This window comes from Pinus tabuliformis, chromosome 6 (assembly GCF_031772625.1).
Source record: "Pinus tabuliformis cultivar Carrire ecotype Pingquan chromosome 6, CPIR1, whole genome shotgun sequence".
Classification (NCBI taxonomy): Eukaryota; Viridiplantae; Streptophyta; class Pinopsida; order Pinales; family Pinaceae; genus Pinus; species Pinus tabuliformis.
The window spans coordinates 9,217,318-9,239,308 of record NC_142292.1 but is presented as its reverse complement, the minus strand read 5'-3'; the positions used below and the strand labels follow the sequence as shown (position 1 = coordinate 9,239,308).

Genomic DNA, 21,991 nt, shown 5'->3' with positions numbered 1-21,991 from the left:
CTGTATAAATCTTCCTCCCGGAAGGAGGATTTAAAACCATAAAACAAAAATACACTAATGCATGGGATACCCGGGGTCTCCTTCAAAGAAAGAAAACAACCCCATTCTGTCATGTATGTCCACCAGTCATTTTAGAGCCAAAAAAATAGAGGTCTGTAAGCTATGATCTAAATGCCGAAAGTTCACCCTGCTATGGATAAATATGTACAAAAAGTAAACAGAAAATATAGAAAAACTGTAATAATTGCCGACAAAAATGGAGCCAATCAAGATCTGTCATTACTGTTGCTGCTCATATGGAGGCTGTTCTGTTCTGTGAGACTGCCCCTGATATATCTCTTCTATCGCCCAGCTGCCCGAATCCTGTTGAAGACCAGCCTTAGATAACTGATCTGCTTCTTCATTCTTCTCCCTGTAGATATGGCATAATGAGAACCTGTTAAAGTATGTCTTCAGATATAGAATCTCTTCAACAATTGTCATCAAAATTTGATTTTGACAAGCAGCTAAACCATTGATCCAATTTATAACATTAAGGGAATCCCCAAAAATCTGAATGGTGTTGATGTTTTTGTGTTGTAGCCAGCATAATAGGAGACGTAAGGAAGAGAGTTCTGCAAAATTATTAGTTCCTGTACCCAACCCAACCGAGGCTTTTAGAGTATGTTCTGAGTTGATATGTATGCACATACCTGCACCAGCCCTATTGTTTTGTGAGGCCCCGTCAAAATAACCACAAGGGATATCCTCCTGTATGATGATGTTGTTTTGTTTAGATCTGGATTTTTTTTCCTCAGGGGGAGGTAGAGCAGAGTAAATGGCAATAATATTAGATGCAATAACAGAAATCGGTGTATTTTGATCTTGGAACAAACTCTTGTTTCTCGCAAGCCACACACCCCAGCAGTAGATAATTGGCAAGTTCCTCATATTCCCAACCGAATATGTTTGCCACCATTTCCTCCAAGTATCACCCAGCGATTCATTTCCCCACTGTGCAGTCACCTTAAGAAAACCGATGACCTCCTCCCATATTTTCCTCGAGAAAGAACATGTGGTGAAAAGATGGTTTGTAGATTCCTCCTCAGTTTTGCACAAAGGACATCGCCCTGGACCAGCTAAAAATCTTGATTGAAGATTTTCCCAAGTTGGTGCCTTCCTATTTAAGATACACCAGAGAAAGAGTTTGGATTTGGCGGGACTTTTTAGTTTCCATATATCTTTGGCCCACCATTCCGGGGCTCCCCATCCTATCTTTCCCATTAGAAAAGAATATCCTTCTTTTGGTGTATACCCCCCAGTTTTGCTGTGAGCCCACATTAATCTATCAGGTTCCTCTCTTATCCTAACATTGGATCGATTAAGTTCTTTGATGAAGCCTGTCCATTCATTCTTCCATCTAGCATTTAGTCCTAACTCTTCATCGTCCTTCCATGCCTGTCCCCAAATAGTAGACTGTCCTACTCGTTCAACCTGATATATATAGGTGATACTTTTGGACTCAAGATGTCGAAGAAGTCCTGGTGATAAAGCATATGCTTCATTACACCCAACCCAAGGGTCTCTGCCAATCCTGATTTGTCTGCCATCTCCCACTTTCCATGCTAACCCTTGCTCAATTACTGAGAAAGCCTCCACCGTTGCCTTCCAAATTACAGAAGAGTTTTTTGCCTTCTTATTCTGACTCCGAATCCATTCATCCAAAGGCATTGGATCAATATACTTCCTTTTAACCACCCTTGTCCACAGATTTTCAATAGTTATAAGCCTCCATCCTGACTTTGCTGCTAACGAGGTGCTGAACTCAGGGAGTCTTTTAATCCCCCAACCTCCCCACTCTTTTGGTCTGGCCACTTTATCCCATGCCACCCATGGTAATCCGGATGATTCCTTAGAGCCTGCCCATAAAAATCTGCAACATATCCTTCTAATTTTCTCCATTACACCTTTAGGAAACCAAGTTAGGGCAGCCCAGTAAACTGGGATGGCTAACAAGACTGATTTAATAAGAGTCAACCTACCTGCTCGGGACAACCATCTATAACTCCAATGTGAAATTCTTGCTTCAATTTTTGCTATGATCCAATTCCAGTCTTCTTTTCTGTAAGCAACTGGTTTTAACCAAAACCCCAGGTATTTAAAGGGAACATCCAGAGGTTGACTCGGAAACGGAAAAAGATCAATCAAATGATTTCTTTCCCTCCTGTCTACAGCTGCCAAACAAACCTGAGATTTCCCAGAATTTATCTGCATTCCAGTTGCTTTTAGAAAAAGATCAAAAATGCATTTTATCTCCTTTAATTCGCTGTAATTACCATTAGAAAAAATTAATATATCATCAACGAAAAGCAGGTGGGTGATGTAGAGATTTATTGCTACCTCAATACCTTTTACCTTATTCTCACTTCTGGCTTTATGTATCAGTCTACTTAGCCCTTCTGCCACAAGGAGAAATAGGAGAGGGGATAAGGGACACCCTTGTCTGAGGCCTCTCTGACTAGTAAAAAATGGGGATGCCGCTCCATTGACCAAAACTGCAAAGCTGACGTTTGTTATGCACCCCATGATCCAGCTGACAAAAGGATAGCTGAATCCCACATGAGTAAGAAGCATTCGAAGATAGAGCCAGCTGATCCTATCATATGCTTTGGAAAGGTCAATTTTAAGAACAACACCCTTCTTTTTCTTGATTTTGACACTATGAATTACCTCCTGAGCGATCCCTATAGCTTCATGGATTTGTCTACCATCCAGGAACCCAAATTGTTCCATAGAGATGTTCCTGGACAAGATTGGATTTAATCTGAGGGCTATAACCTTTGAAATAATCTTGTATATACAATTACACAAAGAAATTGGTCTGAAATCTTCAAAACTTTCCGGTTCATCCTTTTTTGGAATGAGAGCAATAAATGTTGAATTAAAAGGTCTATATATATCTCCTTTCAACCTTGACTCTTCAACAACTTCAGTTATCTCATCTCCAATTTGATCAAAAAAATATAGAAACAATTCTATTGTCCAGCCATCAGGGCCTGGACTCTTGTCTTTACCCATTAGCTTCATAGCTGCTTCAATCTCCCCCTTAGTGACCGGAATTGTAAGATCTTCAGCTTCATCTTCCTCAATGAATCTAGGAAAACATTGTACAGTTTTAAAGACTTCTGCTATAGGAGCCTCTCCCTGATCTGCAAAAATGTTTTGAAAGTGTCTTTTCCCTAAACCAGAAAGCTCTGGAAAAGACCTGACATCTCTTCCTTCTTCATCTTTAAGGTGCCAGATAGTGTTTATAGATTTCCTTCCTTTTGCAAAATTATGAAAAAATTTTGTGTTCTCATCCCCAGACTTAAGCCAAATTGCCCTGCTCTTGATTCTCCATTCTTCTTCCCTTTCCAAAAGTATTTTTGTTTGCTTTTTCTCCAATAGAAGGATTCTATCTTTAGATTCTTGAGATGAGTAACCATCTGAATCCAAACCCTCCATCTGTTTCAACTCCTCCCTTATGATGTTCATTTCCTCATTTTGTTTCAATTTCCTATCCTTTGCCCAGGAAATTGTAGCTGATTTCAATCTTTTTAATTTGTCCATGAACAGAAAACTTTTCTCCTTACCTGCATTGTGTTCAGGGTGAATCCAAGTTTCTTTAAACAACTTGTTGAACGTTGGATCTTGTAGCCATGTAGGATTAAATTTGAAGGGTGCAGGGGGTTTATGAGGAGAAAATGATATGTCTAAGAAAATCGGGAAGTGATCCGAGTTCCCAACTTCCTCAACCCACTGTCTGATCAAGGGAGCTTTGGAAGACAAAGAGTCCGTCAGCAGGAATCGATCTAGTCTTTTGGCAATCCTGTCTGCCCCTATCCTTCGATTCCTCCAAGTAGGCTTTAGCTTGATCGGGAGAGGATCAATAAAGTTATTCTCTGTGATAAGATTATGGAAAAAATCTGTAAGAGGATCTTCTCTCGCCGATGGGCCCCAAGCTTCCGCCCTACCCAAAGTAAAATTTAAATCGCCTCCCATAATCATCACAGGTGCTTTCATAACAGATTTTGACATCAAGTCATCCCAGAAAGATTCCCTGCCTTGACATGGTCCATAGATATTTACTATGTTGATGGGGAAACTGAAATCAGGGGATGTAATCTCCATTCCCATAACATTCTTCATCCCCCAATTATTGAGAACTTTTATCCTCCCTTTTTTGTACCCAATTGCAATTCCCCCCGAATGTCCAAAGACATCCATAGCACTGAAAGACCACCCAGGCAGAAGGGAATTAAGCATAGGTTCTATCTCATAAGCCTTCCCCAATGTTTCTTGCAGAAAAATAACATCTGCTTTCGAATTGAAAATCCATTCTTTTAAGGCCAGTTTTTTAGGTTTGCTGGCCAAACCTCTGCAATTCCAGGACGTCAGGATCATTTGATTACTCCCTCAGGGGGATGTGCTGCTCTAAGAACCCCCGGAATGGAAAATTGTTTACCGTCTGCAACATCCATCTTTGCTCTAAGTTTTGCTTTAGACATATCAGATTTCCGACCACGCTTGTTTTTGGATTTGATCAATGGATGTATCAGCCCCAACCCACCTAAAGACCCCTGAGTCACTTGGTTCCCACCCAAAGATCTCAGATTGTAAGGACAAGGAGTCCGGGACACAGGGTGAGTGAGAGGAGGCCATTTATCTTCACAATTTATATCCAGAAGTGGTAAGGTTTCAGCTAATGTTTCCACATCCGGATTTAACATTGTATGTTCCATCTTATCATCATTACAATTTTCATGCTCTTTATATGACGAAGAAGCAATATTATGATTTATATATGGATGCTCAGGATAGATAAATGTGGAGATAGGAGTCCCTGAGCACTTACCCTTCTCAGCTTCGACGGATTGTTCATGGATTGCTTCCTCAGCGATCCCTTTCACAGCTTCCTTGTCTTTTGCTATCTCCTCAACGACCCCTTCTACAGCTTCCTGATCTTTGCCCGCTTCCTCCGCCGGCTCCTTATAATGATCGCTTCCAACCGCTGGCCCTTTCTCTGTCTCCTCTGCCTCCAGATTCATAGGGTCAAGCGTCTCCGTCATGTCCTGCTCCGTCGTCATCTGTACATCTTCTTGTACATTTACTCTGTGAGCTGTTGTCCTACGAAAATGTCTTCTCCTTCTCTTATGTGGACAATCTTTTGCCATATGCCCATACTCGTGGCACCAATGGCATCTGAAAGGTAAATGTTCGTAGTCTAAAATCTGTTCATAAACATATTCATGGAACTGAAGATTAATCTTTTGTGCCAAACCCCCACTCGGTTTGAGCATGACAAGAATTCGCGCAATTGCCCTATTTTTCGTTGTTAGGAAGGACCTATCCGCATCCATATATGCCCCCAACCTGTTACCGATGGTTTTGAATACATCCTCAGTCCATAGAAAAAATGGTAACCCCGGAGCACGCACCCAAACAGGAAAAACATCCGTGCGCTCCTTGATAGCGTCAAATAAAGGGGACCATTTTTTTAACAGAACAGGTATGTTATCAATATGCCATATACGCTGCAAGACCCAATCCGCCGATTCTTTGTCATCAAATCTGAATTTGAACCATCCTTTTGCTAGAACTAGGGCTTCGAAATGCACCGGTCTCTCTGCCGTGAAACTTTTTTCACCCCATTCTTGAAGAAATTCAGATGTGTATGGCTTACCTCTGACTCTGCCTACCAAAGTACAATCAGCAACCGCTATAGCTTCTATCATGGACACCTCCATCCCCAAAACCAAATTGTCCGCTATCACCTGTGTACCAATGGGCCTTTTCTGTTTTCTTGTCGCTCCTATTTGTCTTAAGTTTTCCACCGCCGGTCTGCTTCCTTCACAATCCTCGTTATTATCTGGTGTTATCTGTGCTGAGCCCAATAGGGTTTCTGATTCCCACAAAGACGGGATCTGTCCTGATATTCCCAAAGCGTCTTTCCCAGATAACAAATTTCCCGCATCCAATCCATCAATTCCTTCCTGCCCGCCTGTTGAAAAGTCGCCTAACTCGATTGTATGGGTCTCGAGTTGGCCCTGGTTCTCTCTTGGAAGGGTAATCCTTGAAAGCGAGGTAGAAACTCCGGGGAATCTAGGATTCTCAATGTCTGTAGGAAACCCTAACTGGGTTATTTCTTCGAGCCCTTTTGGGTTTGAAAACCTGGTTTTCAGAGCTTTGCCCTGTGGGACCGTGGGCAAACTGGTCGTATTTGTCCCTCTCGATTCAGGCTCTTTCTCTATATGTAAAGCGCCATCCTCTGAACCATCGTTCTGAATAACATTGTCCGGACCCTTGCCTGGGGATGATACCTGAAGGGTTTCCACCTGCGATATAGACTCCAGTCTCGGACTTTCTACAGACCCAAAATAAAAATCCACATTCTGTGAATTTATTTCCTTCCCCCACATGGAAAGAATATCTTCAACGTCTGGGTCCAGTGCTAGAAATTCGGCAGGTTTAACCATGGTTGAAAACTTCCAACGTATATGACCACCGACAGACCAATGTGAACGGAAACAAACAAACAGTTGATGGTAATGATATTTTACCTTACCGAGTAAAATAAAATGCCAGAACCCGGTTAACCTACATCTGCCAGTTGCACCAGCTGAAGGTAAAGCTCCCGTGACGGCAGCTGTGCAGGGCCACAGATCTCATCTGCCTATCCAAGCCCTGTTCGGGGTTCCGTTATCTGACCAAGGATCGAAACCCTCGCCTGCTCCATTCCCGCTCCTAGTTGATTCAAAAATTTCTCGCTAATGGACATAAACACTTAATATAAAGCAATGGACAAATGTATCTCATGTGTGTGAGGCACCATTATTATCAATCAAGTGAGCTGAGCATGATGTAAGAGGAATCTATGGGCAGCTATCTGTGGATAATCCTGAATATCAGCATCAGATGATTATCTGTGATGAGAATCATTAAAGAAAATTTTCCTCTAATTACCCTAGAAATGAGGGGGTAACACCTACCATCCACAATGTTTTTAAATCTAAATCATCCATGACACTATTAAACATCCATCCACACAATAAGCAGAAGTTGCTGGAATGAGAATAACATTGGTCAAATGAGATACTAAAGTTCGACGTAAGGAAAGCTTTGGCAAAACGCAAAAGCAAGCATACCAGCAGCAAATGCCCTTAACTGCAAGTCTGCAACCACCATCATCGAACAGAACAGTGAAAAAAACATTTGATAATATTTAATGCTTTCCTATCATCCAAAAAGTTCTCAAATCTAAATCAACTGTGACACTATTAAAACACCACCCACACAAGAAGCAGTTGTCCACACTACAAGAATTAGCTTTTGGAAAAGTGAAGCAAATCATAGACTTCCAAAGCTATACTCAGAAGTTTTCCCAAAAATTACACATAAACAGCTAATATGTTTGAGGAGGTTTGGTAAGGCGAGGCTCCAAAAGTCATCATAAAGGGAGAGAGACATGGTTATTGAAATTGAAACTATCATGAGCGTTTTGGTAAATACAAATAAAAAAAAATTACAGCGGTATATTGCATACATGTGAATTCAAGATTAATTTTTTTTAAATGAAGAGTTATGAAGTTCAACATGCCTTCAACATGCTCCCATTTGATTCACTACATTCTTAAAACTATAATAAGACAGATAATGGTTTGCTTTTAAAATGCTGCAGTGATTCACAACATACTCCAGATTAAATGTCCAAAAGGAAGTGCTACAGGAGTCAGAAATGCTACATGGTTTCACAACATCATGTCTGAAAATAGATACCCTATCAAGTCTTCACAGGATGCAACTTCTTTGGAACATTTAGTGGTGAAGTCTTCACATGCTACTTCAATAAAGAATCTCGGATTTCATGACGTGACAGAAAGAAGTGGATAAACATTCTGGCAGAACATGATGCATCTCTGCAATTGGGAGATGCATTAAGATTTATAAATAATTAGGAAATATGAAATAAGAAATGACTATCTCACAAATCAAGGAAAACCAACAAATTCCTTGCACACAAATAGGATTCTTTTACATAATTTATACTTCCGAGTCCCGATAGCCAGATAGAACTTGTTATCTTTCTGACTTACCACAGTTTAGGAAATAACAAGTGACATTCCAATGAAATATGGCCTAGTCAAAAACAGAAGTTGAAACATGGCACGATAGCAAATTGACATCCTACAAAAAAAATGGATGGAGACAATTTAGAAAGTGGCTCATCTTGGGCAGCTGTTTAACTCTTTAAGAAAATACCACAGCCAGGGAGTCGCAGACAAATAAAATTGCTAAATAGTGAAGCTCACTTCTTTTGATCGTCTTTTTTGGAATTTTTTTCTATGTATTAGGTTCATGAAATAAAGTATGTAAGGGAGAAGCTGAATCTGATATAGATATTAGATCGAAGGTTTTGACTCTGGATCTTATTAATGCTTCGTATTTCAACCTTTGCATGGCTGTTGGCCACAAGAGCCCTATTTTGATACTTGACACTTTCAGAAACATGCACAGCCTGTGTGGCAAGTTTCTTCCAGATACACGCAGGTTAAAAAGTGATAGTGGTTTGAGTTCAAACCAACAGCAATGGAAAAATAAAAAAAATTCGTAACTATAGAGCCTTAACAACTTGATGACTTATACAAGGAACTGCAAGATCTCAGAGCTGTTTCAAAAGAATTCATCAGGTGAACGAATTTCAGTTAACTTTTATGAATGGACAAAATTCAATTTAAATCTAGGAGTTCTTCAATCGTTCTTTGAGCAAGTGTACGATTTTGTCACCATCCACTGACACTGCCACTTTTACTCTAGGCTTATTCGACCACTCTGTAACTTCGGCCCACCTGCACTTGACCAAAATACACTATGTTTTATCAACATTAATAATCGTTCAAGTGCATGCCACTTAAGTAAATAAGCTATCATTTCCATACTGTCAGATTATAAGACTACTACTGCAGTTAACAAAATGTTTTAGTGGGCTGAGAGTACCCAAAGGACAATTTCTTTTGGATCATTATTTTCACCCCTTAATTTACATATGCTCCACTTTTTCTAGTGATGGCAATGAAAAGAAAGACGAATTCTTTTATGGTCAAAAATAGAATCTCATTATCACCATACCAACTGATCCTTATTAGACACCTATACGTCTTAGTTTTGTCTATGAAGGGTGTGAAAAAAACAATGCACAAGCTTAAATCCTGCATGATAAGGGAAAAACAACAGGCCCTCTACAGTTGACCACAAGGACATGAGATACTACTAATCAACCTGAAATCTGTGGGGCATGTCTTCTAACATACAGTCATACTAAATTGGCAAGAATTGGAAACACAAGCTGGGGTTCAATACGGAAATGTGTTTTCAATTCATCTTGGTTGTCTAAAATGTGTTTACTTATGAGATGCAGTAAACAAATATTCTTAAGTGCAACAATGCTGCCTATAGGTAGAAATTTGAAGTATATTTACAACCAAACTCTGAAAAGGAAATTCACAATAAAAGATGCATACTACTAGTTAAGCAAGTTGGAGCCAAAATTAAAGATTTAGCATCACAGATCCAACATAATTGCAAAATACATATCTTATGGAAAACAACTGACCTCTTTTTTGTGTTATCAAATAGAGTGAGGCCCCTGAATATACCATCTGTCTGGACTCTAACTACACCTTCTGCATATGTCATGAGTGAGGGATCGATAGCCGCAAACATCACAGTAGGATCATGAACATAGGCTCCTGATTCATTAGAAGTCAAGTCTTAAAAACCAACCATCTTGGGAACTGAAACCTAAGTCATTCTCGATATGACATTCTTGAATGCGCTCCCTAGTTTTTGACATAAAGTGTCTACCATCTCAGGCATTGAACAAGGGACAGCCTTCCAATAGATGATTAATTTGTCCACCAAAAGTATAGTCTATTCTAGACCTGACCATATTTGCACATAACTTCACTATTCCATACTCACCACATATATTGTAGGCCTCATGATGATAGTCAAAATAGAACTTCAAAATGTTGCAAATATACTTGGCATATTTCCCACTGGAGCTTGCAAGATCTTCAAGATCTTTATCTGCAGAGATTAATTGTTAGCAGTATAGAAAAACTTGATATGTGGATACAAAATACTGAGAATTATCTCAGAAGGAAATCACAGTGAAAACTTGCATGCCCAAAGGAAAAGAAAAAACACAAATTTCTACAATTTTACTCCTCTTTTATATAGACAACAGTTTTCATATGCTATAAGGATGAAAATTGATGGAAACAAAAGCACAGAGTCATCTAAGTACGGGGGAAAATAAGGACAACCTGTCAGAACAACTTCATGTGTAATATTGATTCCAACAGCTATGATATCTGCTCCACATGTGAATACAATATCGGCAGCTTCTGGGTCGGCAAAAACCTGATTTGTCAAACCACTTAAACAAATGTTATATCTGGATCAATAATATCCAAAATATTAATTTCATCCAATAAAATTCCGTTTACACAATGATATGAGACGGATTCCTGAAAAATATTTATTTCAGAAACAAGCTCTTATCCAAAAATGAGTCATGTAATATTCTCCATTAACTTGTACTGGATGAAAATCTATGTTCACTGTCAAAGGACAATTTACCATATTTGAAAAACAACAGTTCAAAGAACAACCTTTAGTGATGCTTGGAATAGTTTAACATTCTCAATTGTGTCTTCTTACCACTGAAACTCTCACTAAGCGAAGAAAGTTCTAACTCTATGTCCTTTTCCTCTATGTTTCATAATCACTGAAAACAGTGCCATGTTGAATTCTGAAGGCTCATGAGCTGGGGTTTCTGGTAAGTTTTCCTCGATAGTCCCTGTGATCACATGACCTTGTTCAAACTCTTGCTGCTGCCAATCTGGATCAAAGAAACAGGCGGAAAACTCATCCTTACTTGGGCATTTTCTGAAAGTCCTGCATGCAATATAATGGGCCAGATTTATGACCTCAAGTCTTCTTGGAACAATGTCACAAACTGGACTAGTGCCACACAGTTTCAGACCTCCATCACTTCCTTTATTGAGACACACAGCAAGCTCCTCCTTAATGTGATGTACATCTATTTCAAAGGTAAAGATATTCTTCATAACTCCAACATGATGTGCAATCATTCCACCTGTGGACTGATTTCTGAAGAATGTCTTCTGTGGTATAAGGTCCTGGGTACCCATGGCCTGATCATTAGATTCCTCTTGATCAACAAAGGGCCATGCGGCACTATTTGAGTCACATAGATAGCTGACTGTGTGCCAACCAATTTACCACAATGAAGGCTGCTTGAATTTTCCACAGACCCTGGCACTGCCTTTGACATATCATTAGAAAGCCTGATCAAGGTCTCTTTACTTTTACATACTTGAAATTTACCTAGATTAACAGTATATGTTGTTGAAGTTCCACTATCTGCATTTCTTAGATCTTCAAACCCTTCAATAAAACCTTCACTATGCCTTGAGTCTTGTTGACCACTACGTGTCAACTACCCATAGCAGTACACCCCCTTTTTCGCAAAAAGGATAGCACTTGATTGATATGTCCGTGCCATTTGATTGTCATCATCAACCCGATCATGTTATGTTGTAAACTTAGTCTGCATGCGTAAATTGTAAATAATCTTAGCAGATTTGTGTCATGTATGTATTTGCCTAGGTAAACCTAATATTCTAGTGATGATCTACGTTCTGGAAGGTTTTTTGTCTCACCGACCCCTGGTCGGCAGAGTTTTCCTTCAGCCTAACCCCAAAGCCGGAATGGATTTTGTCATTAGAATCTTAGGAGAATCCTAGTGTGCTTCAAGTCTATGTAAAAGTAATTTGGAAATAATCCTAACTATTTGGTTAGGTTATTACAAATTTCTTGAGCTGCTAGATTATATTTGTGTCGCAGAACTGGGTGGTCTATAAGGGTCTATGTCAAATGGGTTCCCTTCCTTGAGATGTAAAATTGTAAAGGTCATGATGTAATGTGTCTTGAGGGTTAGAAAATGTTTTATCCCCTCATAAGTCCTAAGTCCTAGGTGATTTTTCCAAAGGCTAAGTTCGAGGGTCCAATAACAATAATAAAAAATAAAAAAACAAAAAAATAATTAAAAAAATAAAAAATAAAATAAAATTAAATTAAAAAAATAAAAATAAAAAATAAATAAAAATTTGAAAAATAAAATAAAATAATAAAATAATAACAAGTCAAAGTTTTGAGGAAATAAATGCAAGATTTTAATTTTTTAAAATTTCGACGGATGAGTTTAAAAGAGATTTTGATCCTCATCGACGGTCGAGATCACTTTGACATGGATCACTCAAACTAGCCTTTGGGAAATTTTCCTTTAAATAGGGTGTTAGGGGTCATTTGAGATCATTCGATCTTAAAGTCGTGTGCTAAAGAAAACTCTCTTGTAGTCATTTTTCATGTGCAAATAAAGAAAGACTTTGTGGTTGAAATCTTGCTGGTGTTACTCTTCTGGAAACGCTGTAAGATGTTTTATTTCTGTGCATGATATTATTTTCAGCCATTGATGATAGCTTTATGAAGAGTGATTTTAAACACATGTATCTTGTTTAGTCACTAGGGTTTGAACGATAGTTAAATTTCTGAATATGATGGCAGGTATCTCCATTTTATTTTCAGCCATTGATGATAGCTTTATGAATAGTGATATCTTGTTTAGTCACTAGGGTTTGAACGATAGTTAAATTTCTGAATATGATGATAGGTATCTCCATTAGATTTGGATTTTAGTATCGTTTTCTCCCTCCTTGTTAATGGTTGACTTAAGCTGTGCAGGAAAACCCTTTTTAGATTACCGGGCGTTCGGGAAAGTTCTTGGCTGAACCAGCCAACTCCCGAATTGCATTTTCTAAAGAGCCCAACTGGTTTTAATCCTGGGCTTATCATTAGAATTTCTGTTGCTGAGGCATCAAGGGTTTTCTGAAGCACCTCATCTTAAATTCAAAATCTTAAAAAATATTTTTGTGGCATACTGACAAATCTGGCTATTTAAAGCCTTTAAACTGTGAATATTGTATTTATTTAGCTGGTTTTATGGTTTTTAGTTTTGTTTCTTGCACATTTTATTTCTGAGTGTTCGGTTTTTGTTATTGTAGGTTGCAAGTCGGGAAAAAACATTTTGTCCGAAGCCAGATCTAGGCCCTGGAGGGTAAGATCTGGCCTCAGGATCAGCTCTAACAGGAATATTTGTTTCAGAACTAGTTTTATGCAGGTGTACATTTCTGTTGTTCAAGGGTTTGAAAATCACGAAAATTTTTATAAGGGTTCATAGGGTTTAAAATTTGTTTTAAGTTTTTTGGAGAAATTCAAGGGTTTCCAGGGCATCTTTATTACAGGAATTTTTTTCGAAATTTTTTTAGTAAGCTGTGATTGCTTGATTACTACCAGCAAACCCTCTGGCAGCCTCAGTTTCCCACAAGGACGCTTTCCCCATCAAACTCTCATCATGTCATCTCCAAAGTCACCTCTCCATCACTGATCTCCCCATTCCGCTCTTACCTGTGCCCCCTCCAGCGTTCTGCCTTCCTCGCCATACACGCTGTCCCTTCAAACCTGCGATCTCTCTTCCCCATCGCTCCTGCACGCAGAACAAACTTTGAAATTTTGGTTGTTTGTATCAACTTGCTGCTCCAGTGTCTTTTAGCTCCATTATTGGTCCTTCAAATCCATGTGAATCCGCATCTTCGTATCACCCTACATGCAGTCACTTCCTCATTTTCCTGATCATCCTTACTTGCTGCCTTAGACCCCGAGCAGATATACGCACATTCTAAAACAATCATGCTGCAACGCACAGTTCAATATCCTCCACACGTGGTCTAGCCCTCATTACATCCTTTCTTTGATGTAATGCCCTCCTTTTCCTCAGACAACTATTCCTTTTCTTCTTACAGTCACATTCATGCTCTTCCCATCGCTGTTGCTGCGTTCTTCGCCATCGTTGCTTGGCCTCATCTCCTCTTGAACTGCCCATGCTGTCTCCTCTTCCCCTCAGACGTGTTTTCTCACCATCTCTCACGCAATCCCCGCACCTGCAAACAACATTTAAAGCCCTTGACGTCTCCTTAGCTGCTCACGTCGACTCTCCTCCATGTGATCTCCTCCTTCTGCCGTCGAACACCCACGCTTGCATAAATCAAACTCAAAGCATTTCATATATCTGATACGATTGGGTTTTAGGTTTAGAGTTAGATTTTTTTTTCTCGGTAAAAGACTAAATCTATTAAGTAAAATATTGTACAATCTGGAGAGGCAAAAGACCGTCTGACCGGAAATGATGGAATCATCAACCTCGGTCCCGGAAGAAAGAAACAATCACAGAGCTACAGGAAAAACAAAAGACCGACAGACCGGAAATGATGGGATCATCAACCTCGGTCTCGGAGGAAGAAACAAGCTCAACTACATCAACAGATTCGCTAGCAAAGACAAACTGTCAGGCTGTTACCCCAGCGGGGCAATGACTGCTCCACAATGTTTTTTCCCTTTCTTTTTGTTGACTTTTGTCCAGCCATCCTGGGGAGGATGGGCTAGAACAACTTGAAGACTGGAGTTCTCTATCATCGGGGACTCCTTCTCTGAATCCGAGGAAGAAGTCTCATGGGGACGTTTCTGGGAGATTGCTGAGACCTGGGAGATCCCCATGTTGATCGGTGGCGGTTCCATCGGCTGCTGCGTCTGATCTGGTTCTGGCTCTCTTTCCTCCTTCTCCTTACAAGGGGAGCTGGATTTTCCAGCTGGCTGCTGAGGACAAGGAGCCCAACGCTTGGGCTTAGAGTGAGCGAAGAGGCCCTTTTTCACTCTTGCTGACAGCGCTGGGCAAGAGTGATGCAGATGCCCTGTTAGGTGACAATGACGGCATCTGAAGGCCGTGTTTTCGTACTCTAGAAACTGGGTCCAGATAAAGTCCTTGATCTTGAGATTGATGTACTTTGGCAATCCCTTGCTTAAATCAAGCTCCACACAAACTCTTGCATGTGTATAGAGCCCTTGCCTCTCTCTCTTGTAGTCTCCTGTGAGAAAGCTACCCAAGGTATTGCCGATTTGCCTGTATACTTCTGTGCGCCACAGGTGAATAGGGAGATTTGGAAGTCTGATCCATACCGGGGCTTTGGTGATAACCGCTGTGGCTGGGTCAAAGTCTGGAAACCATGGAGTGAGGAAGAGGCCAGCTTCTCCCATGAACCAAGGTCCTTCGTCGAGGGCCTTGTAGCAATGCTCGAGGTCGTCAAACAGCACTATGAAATATCCTTTTGCACAGAAATAAACCTTGCAGCGGTCAGTCCAATTATCTTTGATCCAGTCATACAGATCCTGTGAGCGCGGCCAGAGCCCATTGAATCTGCAGATGATGGCCCTTTCAACCAATTTCTGGGTTTCGTCTTCAAGATCAGGGTACGAGATCTCAACTGAGGGGACTTCCTCCACTCTGTCAACCAAGAAAGGCTTGGGTGAATACTGCAATGGCGGATCTGTCTTTTCAGACTGTTTGGCATGGACAACATCTTTATACGAGAAAGCTTTAGCTGAAGAAGGCTCTCCCACAGCTCCTCCTCGAAGCCGAAGGGTTAAGATAACAGATGCATCTTTCACAATGCCGTAAGAAGAAATGGGGAAGGGATCCTCAAGATGTTTACCTTCGAAGAGAAGCCTTTGAACTGCAGACGGGATCCCCAGTTTGATGTCCAATGCATGCTTGAGATTCCGCACTAGATCCGTCTGGCAAACCCAATGAAGCATAGTTTTGCCAGAAAGAAGCCTGATTTGAATCTGGAAGGAAGAGGAAGTTCCCGAGAGCCTTTTTCCCCAATCGATCTGTGGAGAGGAAAGGCAACTGCCTTGATAAATTATCAGATCCCGCAATTGTCTAGGTGGCAGGGGCTGCGTGCATCTGATAGACGCCATTCCTTCGTTTCTGGAAACTCTGGACAAAGGACAAGCCAACAGATCTGCACGATCTATCTTGTTCGCTGCTCCAGCCATCGAAAGGGGCCTACATAGGCGCGTCGTGGAGACAGGGGGCCGGGTCCAGGCTTTCCGGGAGTATTCGGCTAAGAGGATTACAAGTTCTTTTGGATCTGCAGCACCTGTGATGATGGCTTGGGAATCTTGTACGCCTGCGTTTGAGTGAAAGCCCTTTGGTCTTTGCCCAGTTCTCTCCGTCCCCATCGCAGCCGGAACAATCTGAAACCCTGCGGCGGCATGAGGCATGGAGGCATCATTGCTGGGGTTCAAGCCGGCGAACATGGCTAAATCATGCTGCTGATCTGCTTCTGAGAGATAATCCTTAAGTCTTAGCTTAGATCTCTCAAACCCCTTCTCACACAGAGCATGCCAAGAGCCGACGGCGGCCGAGGGCACGGAGACAGAGGTTCTAGGGTTCGCCATCGCTGTTTCACCAAGCCGTAAGATACTGAAATATGCTTACAAACAAAAATGGAAATAAACCAGCTAGGGCGATGGTAGCTTATCTCTGAGAAGAGATGTAGGTTTAGAGTTAGATTTAGTTTAGTTTTACTTTTGATTTTATTTAGTTTGAGTCTTAGTTTTTTAGAATTAAAAAGGTTAGTTTAGATTTCGGTAATTTTAGATTTCAGGTTTGATTTATTTTATTTTATTTTGGTTAAATTTCATTTAGTTTGATTTTTTTTCAATAAAAAAAATATAATTAAAAAGGTTAGATTTGATTTTCCTTTTCATTTGTTTTTTAAATTTTTATTTAGGTTTGGATTTATTTAATTTTTATTAATTAAAATAAAATAAATAATAATAAGAAATAAAAATTTTCTTAGCACATTTAAAAGAAGTTCACTTAGAGGAATAATCAAGTTGTTAAATTTGAAATTTTTTGTGCTAAGGCTAAAGTTTGAAAGGAGAACTTTTGTGGTATCAATGCTTCACTTCTCTATAGTTAAATGTGCTTAAATGTTTATTTAAAGATTAGCTATCTAAAAGTGGTGATTCATCTTATGAACTGGTCAGCATTTTGTGGTCATTCAAGGTTTATATCTTCTGAAAATTTAATTGTTGAAGCATTGTTAAAGTATTGTGCATCTGATGAATATCCTGCATCTATCTTTCATTATTGCTTGATTAATGAATGTCAGACACTTCAGTGAGTATTTTCAAGCTATTGTTAAAGGGTTTGTTTCCATTTCTATTTTCTAAGCAGCAATCCAATTACTCAGTTTTCACTTCATCTAGCGAAGGCACTGGTCTTAAAAGATTCAATCAATTTTTAAAATCAATCAAGTGCTTGATTCCCTCGCTGTGTCTCCCAACCCAGCTGGTTCCCAGTTGGTCTTCCTTTATCCCATAGGGTCTACCCCCCTTAGCCTAGGGAGATGGCTTAAACGGAGAGATCGCGGATCAGGGTGACAGCCCTCGGTCTAAACATTGTCGCGATGCTTAGACACTCTGCGCGACAACAATTCTATTTGGCATCTTGGCTGGAATAAAAGAGACATCATTGTAAAATATACCCTCACCTATATCATACTGTTTATGCTATTAATTTTGGCTCAGGCCCTTATTCACAGCCATAGAATTTGGTTCACACAGCAGCGCTTCTTCACTGCAACCACCATCACAATCATATATAGGAGGGCCAGTGAAGTCCATTATGTAAGATTCGTCACAGTTGACTTGAATGTTAAACATTGTAGCTCGGATAGGTGTTTTGGTCTTGAGAGGTGTCATTGAGGCTAAGAACACTGAGGAATTAATTATCTCCAAGCCCATGTAATTTTAACTGAGTTTCACCTAGGGAAAATATCTTAATTATGTCGATTAGTATTTTTTTAATTATTTCCTAAGTCTAAACTTAGGGAAAGTGGATAATTTATTTGATATTAGTTGGGATAAGATCGCTTTGCCTCTAGAAGCTTGTGGAAAGTTTCTAAAATGATTTTAGCCATCGATTGGATCAAGTTAAATTCTAATTGTGGCCATTCATTTGTGAATGAGAGATTATAAAGGGAAGTCGATGGGCAGCTTTGGAGATAGATCAACACATTCGAGTGGGTGATTTTTTAGTGAGACACCATGAGGGTTTTAGTAGCAGTGATTGGGAAGAGATCTTCTAGAGGAGTTCTTTTGGAGGTTTTTACTCACAATTGTTTTCTGCAGGAGGCTAAGTTGTTCTAGTGAGGCTATGAGCTTCAGGAGGAGGCCGAGTTTCGTAGTAAATTTACAGGAGTAGAGGTCGAAATTATTTCCGGGAGGTAGTGCAAGTCTTCCAGAGGCTAGTACGTGTTTTCCAAATGACATTTGAGTTTTCCAGGAGGCAAATCAAGTTTCCAGAGGGTAGTGCAAGTCTTCCAGAGGCTAGTACGTGTTTGCCAAATGACATTTGAGTTTTCCAGGAGGCAAATCAAGTTTCCAGAGGGTAGTGCAAGTTTGTCAGGAGATAATGCGAATTGTCGAAAGTCCTATGCGAATTGCTAGAGTGCTAGTGTGCGCTGCTGGAGGAAGTGATCCAGATTCTCTTAGCTACTGAAATTAACCAAGATTTTTTACTTCTGCGATGTTAGCAAAATTGCATGTGAAAGAGTATGGAAAACCACATGTGCATACTTTAAAGACGAGGAAACATAAAGTCAAGCATCAAATCAAAGAACACAACCAAGTTGATAATGGAGTTCCCCCAGTGTGGGTTACGTCTTATGGCCCGGTGTCAAGAGTGGGGAGGCTACTTCATTAATTGCTGCAAGATGATGATGAGTACATGATGCATTCTTTGTCAAATACAAGGATGAACTTCCTTAACTAGAGTGGCATGTCTCTCCACGAGACGTTTTTCTATAAGAACTCTCACTCATATAAGTTCTCCTTCAACATGACAAAATATCAAACTCTCACATGAAGTGGCATACAAGGATCCTCCAACAAAATGGCAAACAAGGATCTCAACATCAAATCATCATCTCAGCAAAAATCAAAAGAAGACATGGCATCAATGCATCTTATACCTCCACTTCCAGGGATGGCCTGAAAATGCACATCTCTGCTGAAGAAACGGACTGCATGGTTGAATTCCTGGCAAAAAATCATGAAATTTGACTATAAACTCGACCCCTTTCTGACTTGGTCAAATTTGGGCTCCCCGAGAATCTCAAAGATTCCTTAAGGATTCTCTTCTGTGAGTTCACTGAAATTAGGCTATTCAGATGAAGAAATTGATCACACCATAACATTCCTTGTGAAAAATCGAGAAAAATGATTATAAAGTTGGCCTGGTTCTAAAACTGTCAATTTCAAGCCTCCAGGGAATCTTTCAGATTCCATGCAGATACCTGCGTTAAGGTCCCACATTCATGGTTCTTCCCTAAAAATTATGCTCTTAAAAAATACGCTACCCAAATCAGAAAACCGATCACGCCATCAGACTCCTGGCAAAATTTCAGTGAATTTGAATATAAACTTGGCATAATTTTGTCTCTCTCAAAAATCAACTCCAAGGGAATCTAAAGATTCCTTCACAAGATTGTGCATGGGAATACACTGTGGAATATTCTCTGTCTCAAAAATTGTGCCCCTAGGCTAGGTTCCGTAGCTCGTTCACGACGTCCGCTCCCATTCACGGTTCATCTTAGCACTTGTTCATGGCTCATGCCACAAATAACTGAGGCTTTAAGTAATATACTGTCGGCAGATAAAACAATGGTCCTGATAATTGGCAAATTGGTTGGCTTATGTTATAATGGGCTTTCGGTTGGCAATTCGTTATGATTCAAATCACGTGGTGATTATTTTAATACACAACAGTTTGAATTTTGTTTTAACCAAAAGTTTGGAACAATTCATAACCACCGCCAATGTTGTTGGAGCCTTCAATCGCTTAATATACATATATGGTTTTTTTATTTGTTTTTAACTATATCACCATATGGTTTATACCCAATTTTCCCACCATATAAAATTTGTTGGATGGTGAAACAATATTTGTTTTATATGATAACCACATATATTTAGTTGAATGGCTTTATATGGGTTGGACGATGCCCATTTTTAATAGCCATATTTTCTTGTTTAATAAAATAACCATATTTTGTTTGTCTTTTGTTATATGGTTATTTAAAATATTTGTTTTATATGGTTTTTAAAACCATGATTTTAATATTAAATTTTTTTATTTAATATTCGTGTTTTTTGTGTGCAGGGCTAGGAGGGCAATGCTGGAGTGCCATGTGTCATTGGACCTATTGACCAATCAACCACCACATAAGCCTAGTGGGTCCCATTTTCCTGTGTAACTTGCAAACTTTCGACGGTCATAAGTTGACCATACAGACTTGGATTTGAGTGTCGTTTGCGCCACTAGAATTACAACAACGAGCATTACAACTTGGTGATATTCCTATTGAATTTTATTTTTCAGCTTCTCCAGAGCCACTTGGATCCGGAAGTGTGAATTGCAAAAAGGGAATCCATGGGGTTTCTTTTGGTTAATTTGATTAGCATAAGTGAAGATAAAATATTGTCAGAGCTAGTGTCAGGTAAGCATTGTAATTTCTCAATAATAGTTTTTACTGAAGACAATAATATAACCCTAAACTTTGAAAACTAGTTTTCTCGACATTGGGGTTTTTCTAGGGACATTTGTCCAGAAATACTTGTGTCAATTGTGTGATTGTTTTCACACATGTTTTGCTGCAACTTTTTTTTGTGAATGGTGTTGTTCATGTTATTATTCATTAATTCCAATAAAAGAATTAACTTGTCGTGAACAAGTAATAGAAAATATTTAATTTGGTTAATAGCACCTTCTGGTTAGCCAGAATTTCACATGGTATCTGAGCACTGAAGCAATGAAGCATTGAGGATATTGGTTATCTGAGCACAAGGGTTTCGAAGGAGAAATCAAAGGTTTTACACAAATCTCTTTAGATTTATTGGGGTTTATTGTTTGAGGGTTTCAAAAATCGCTTCAGTTGATTGAGGGATCGGGACACACTTGATGGTGCATCGAACTTTGGTATCTGGAAATCCATAATTTTATTATTGTTATAGGAGCATGGACTAAAGGAGTATGCTACGACATTGTTCTTGTACTGACAGATTTGGCGCAATTAGTGACCTACCACAAGGAGGGATGCCAAAGCTGGGCATATTATCCAAGACGAGGTTAAATATCATGTCGTTCCCCATATTGCAGAATTGGTTAGGTGTAAGAATATGTGGGATGCCATAACGAAGTTGTTTCAAAATGCTATTGTAAAGAATAAATTGATCCTTAGAGAGAAGCTAAGAAACACTAGACATAACAAGGGAGAAGACATTGTCAGGTTAGGACGAGTCAAAGACGAATTAGCAAATGTCAAAGAGAAGATAAATGATGATGATCTCGTGAGAACTGTTCTAAATGGGTTCTCAAAGTAGTGGGATGTGTGTATCCAAGTAATTAATGGACGACAAGACTGACTTGCCTAGGATCGTTTGTAGAATGATTTCACTCAAGAATAGCTTAGGTTGAGCCTTGTAAGTGGTAGCAACAATAAAATCCAGAAGCATGAGGATGACGAGAATGTTGCTCTTGTAGGAAAGGGCAAATCCAAAAAAGGCTCAAGCAAAGGGTCTGTTACCCACCACTTTGTGTGTGATATCCTTAGGGAATTTTCTCCTATCTGGTCCTCAACCGATAGCTAATAGCCACCAGATAGCTTGATGTGCCATTTTCTCCACCACCTGAGCCAACCATGTGATTCCTCACCCATCTGTTATGATTGTATGTTTGAAGATGGGCCCTTTGACCCCAAAGGTATGTATTTTCATTGTATAGTTGGGTATTTTTGTTTACTTATCATGGACACTTTAGGACATGGATTAGTGGGGGCATTCGACGAAAAGTGTGGGCTAGGTCTGTACTCTTGTCTCCTCTGATGGTTAACCTTGTATCCTAGTCCCGTGGGATCTCCTTTAT

General features: G+C 39.7%; 2 protein-coding genes across 12 annotated transcripts in view; both read right to left on the bottom strand.

Annotated features, from left to right (window-relative positions):
* Window positions 1–279: 279 nt before the first annotated feature.
* LOC149256954 (uncharacterized) lies at window positions 280–4,422 on the bottom strand. Its single transcript, XM_089418478.1, has 2 exons — window positions 2,818–4,422; window positions 280–2,247 (listed from the first exon to the last, which is right to left on the bottom strand). The coding sequence occupies exons 1-2, from the start codon at window positions 4,420–4,422 to the stop codon at window positions 280–282; spliced, it is 3,573 nt and encodes a 1,190-aa protein (XP_089274604.1).
* A 3,966-nt stretch (window positions 4,423–8,388) lies between these two features.
* LOC149256953 (putative uridine nucleosidase 2) overlaps window positions 8,389–21,991 on the bottom strand; it is a 209,768-nt gene continuing 196,165 nt past the window's right edge. For all 11 annotated transcript variants that reach the window (XM_089413263.1, XM_089413255.1, XM_089413242.1 and 8 more), the window contains 4 exons: window positions 10,344–10,440; window positions 9,997–10,104; window positions 9,629–9,764; window positions 8,389–8,864 (listed from right to left, as the gene is read on the bottom strand). In XM_089413263.1, coding sequence (XP_089269389.1) covers window positions 8,756–8,864; window positions 9,629–9,764; window positions 9,997–10,104; window positions 10,344–10,440 — 450 coding nt within the window. In that variant the 3' untranslated portion in view covers window positions 8,389–8,755. The remainder of the gene's footprint in view (window positions 8,865–9,628; window positions 9,765–9,996; window positions 10,105–10,343; window positions 10,441–21,991) is intronic.

Bases quoted from the DNA above. Each gene is read 5' to 3' on its own strand.
- LOC149256954 (XM_089418478.1), bottom strand. From the start codon at position 4,422: ATGATCCTGACGTCCTGGAATTGCAGAGGTTTGGCCAGCAAACCTAAA. The intron at 2,248-2,817 runs GTTATAGCCCTC...ACTGGAATGCAG, and splicing joins TATACAAGATTATTTCAAAG to ATAAATTCTGGGAAATCTCA.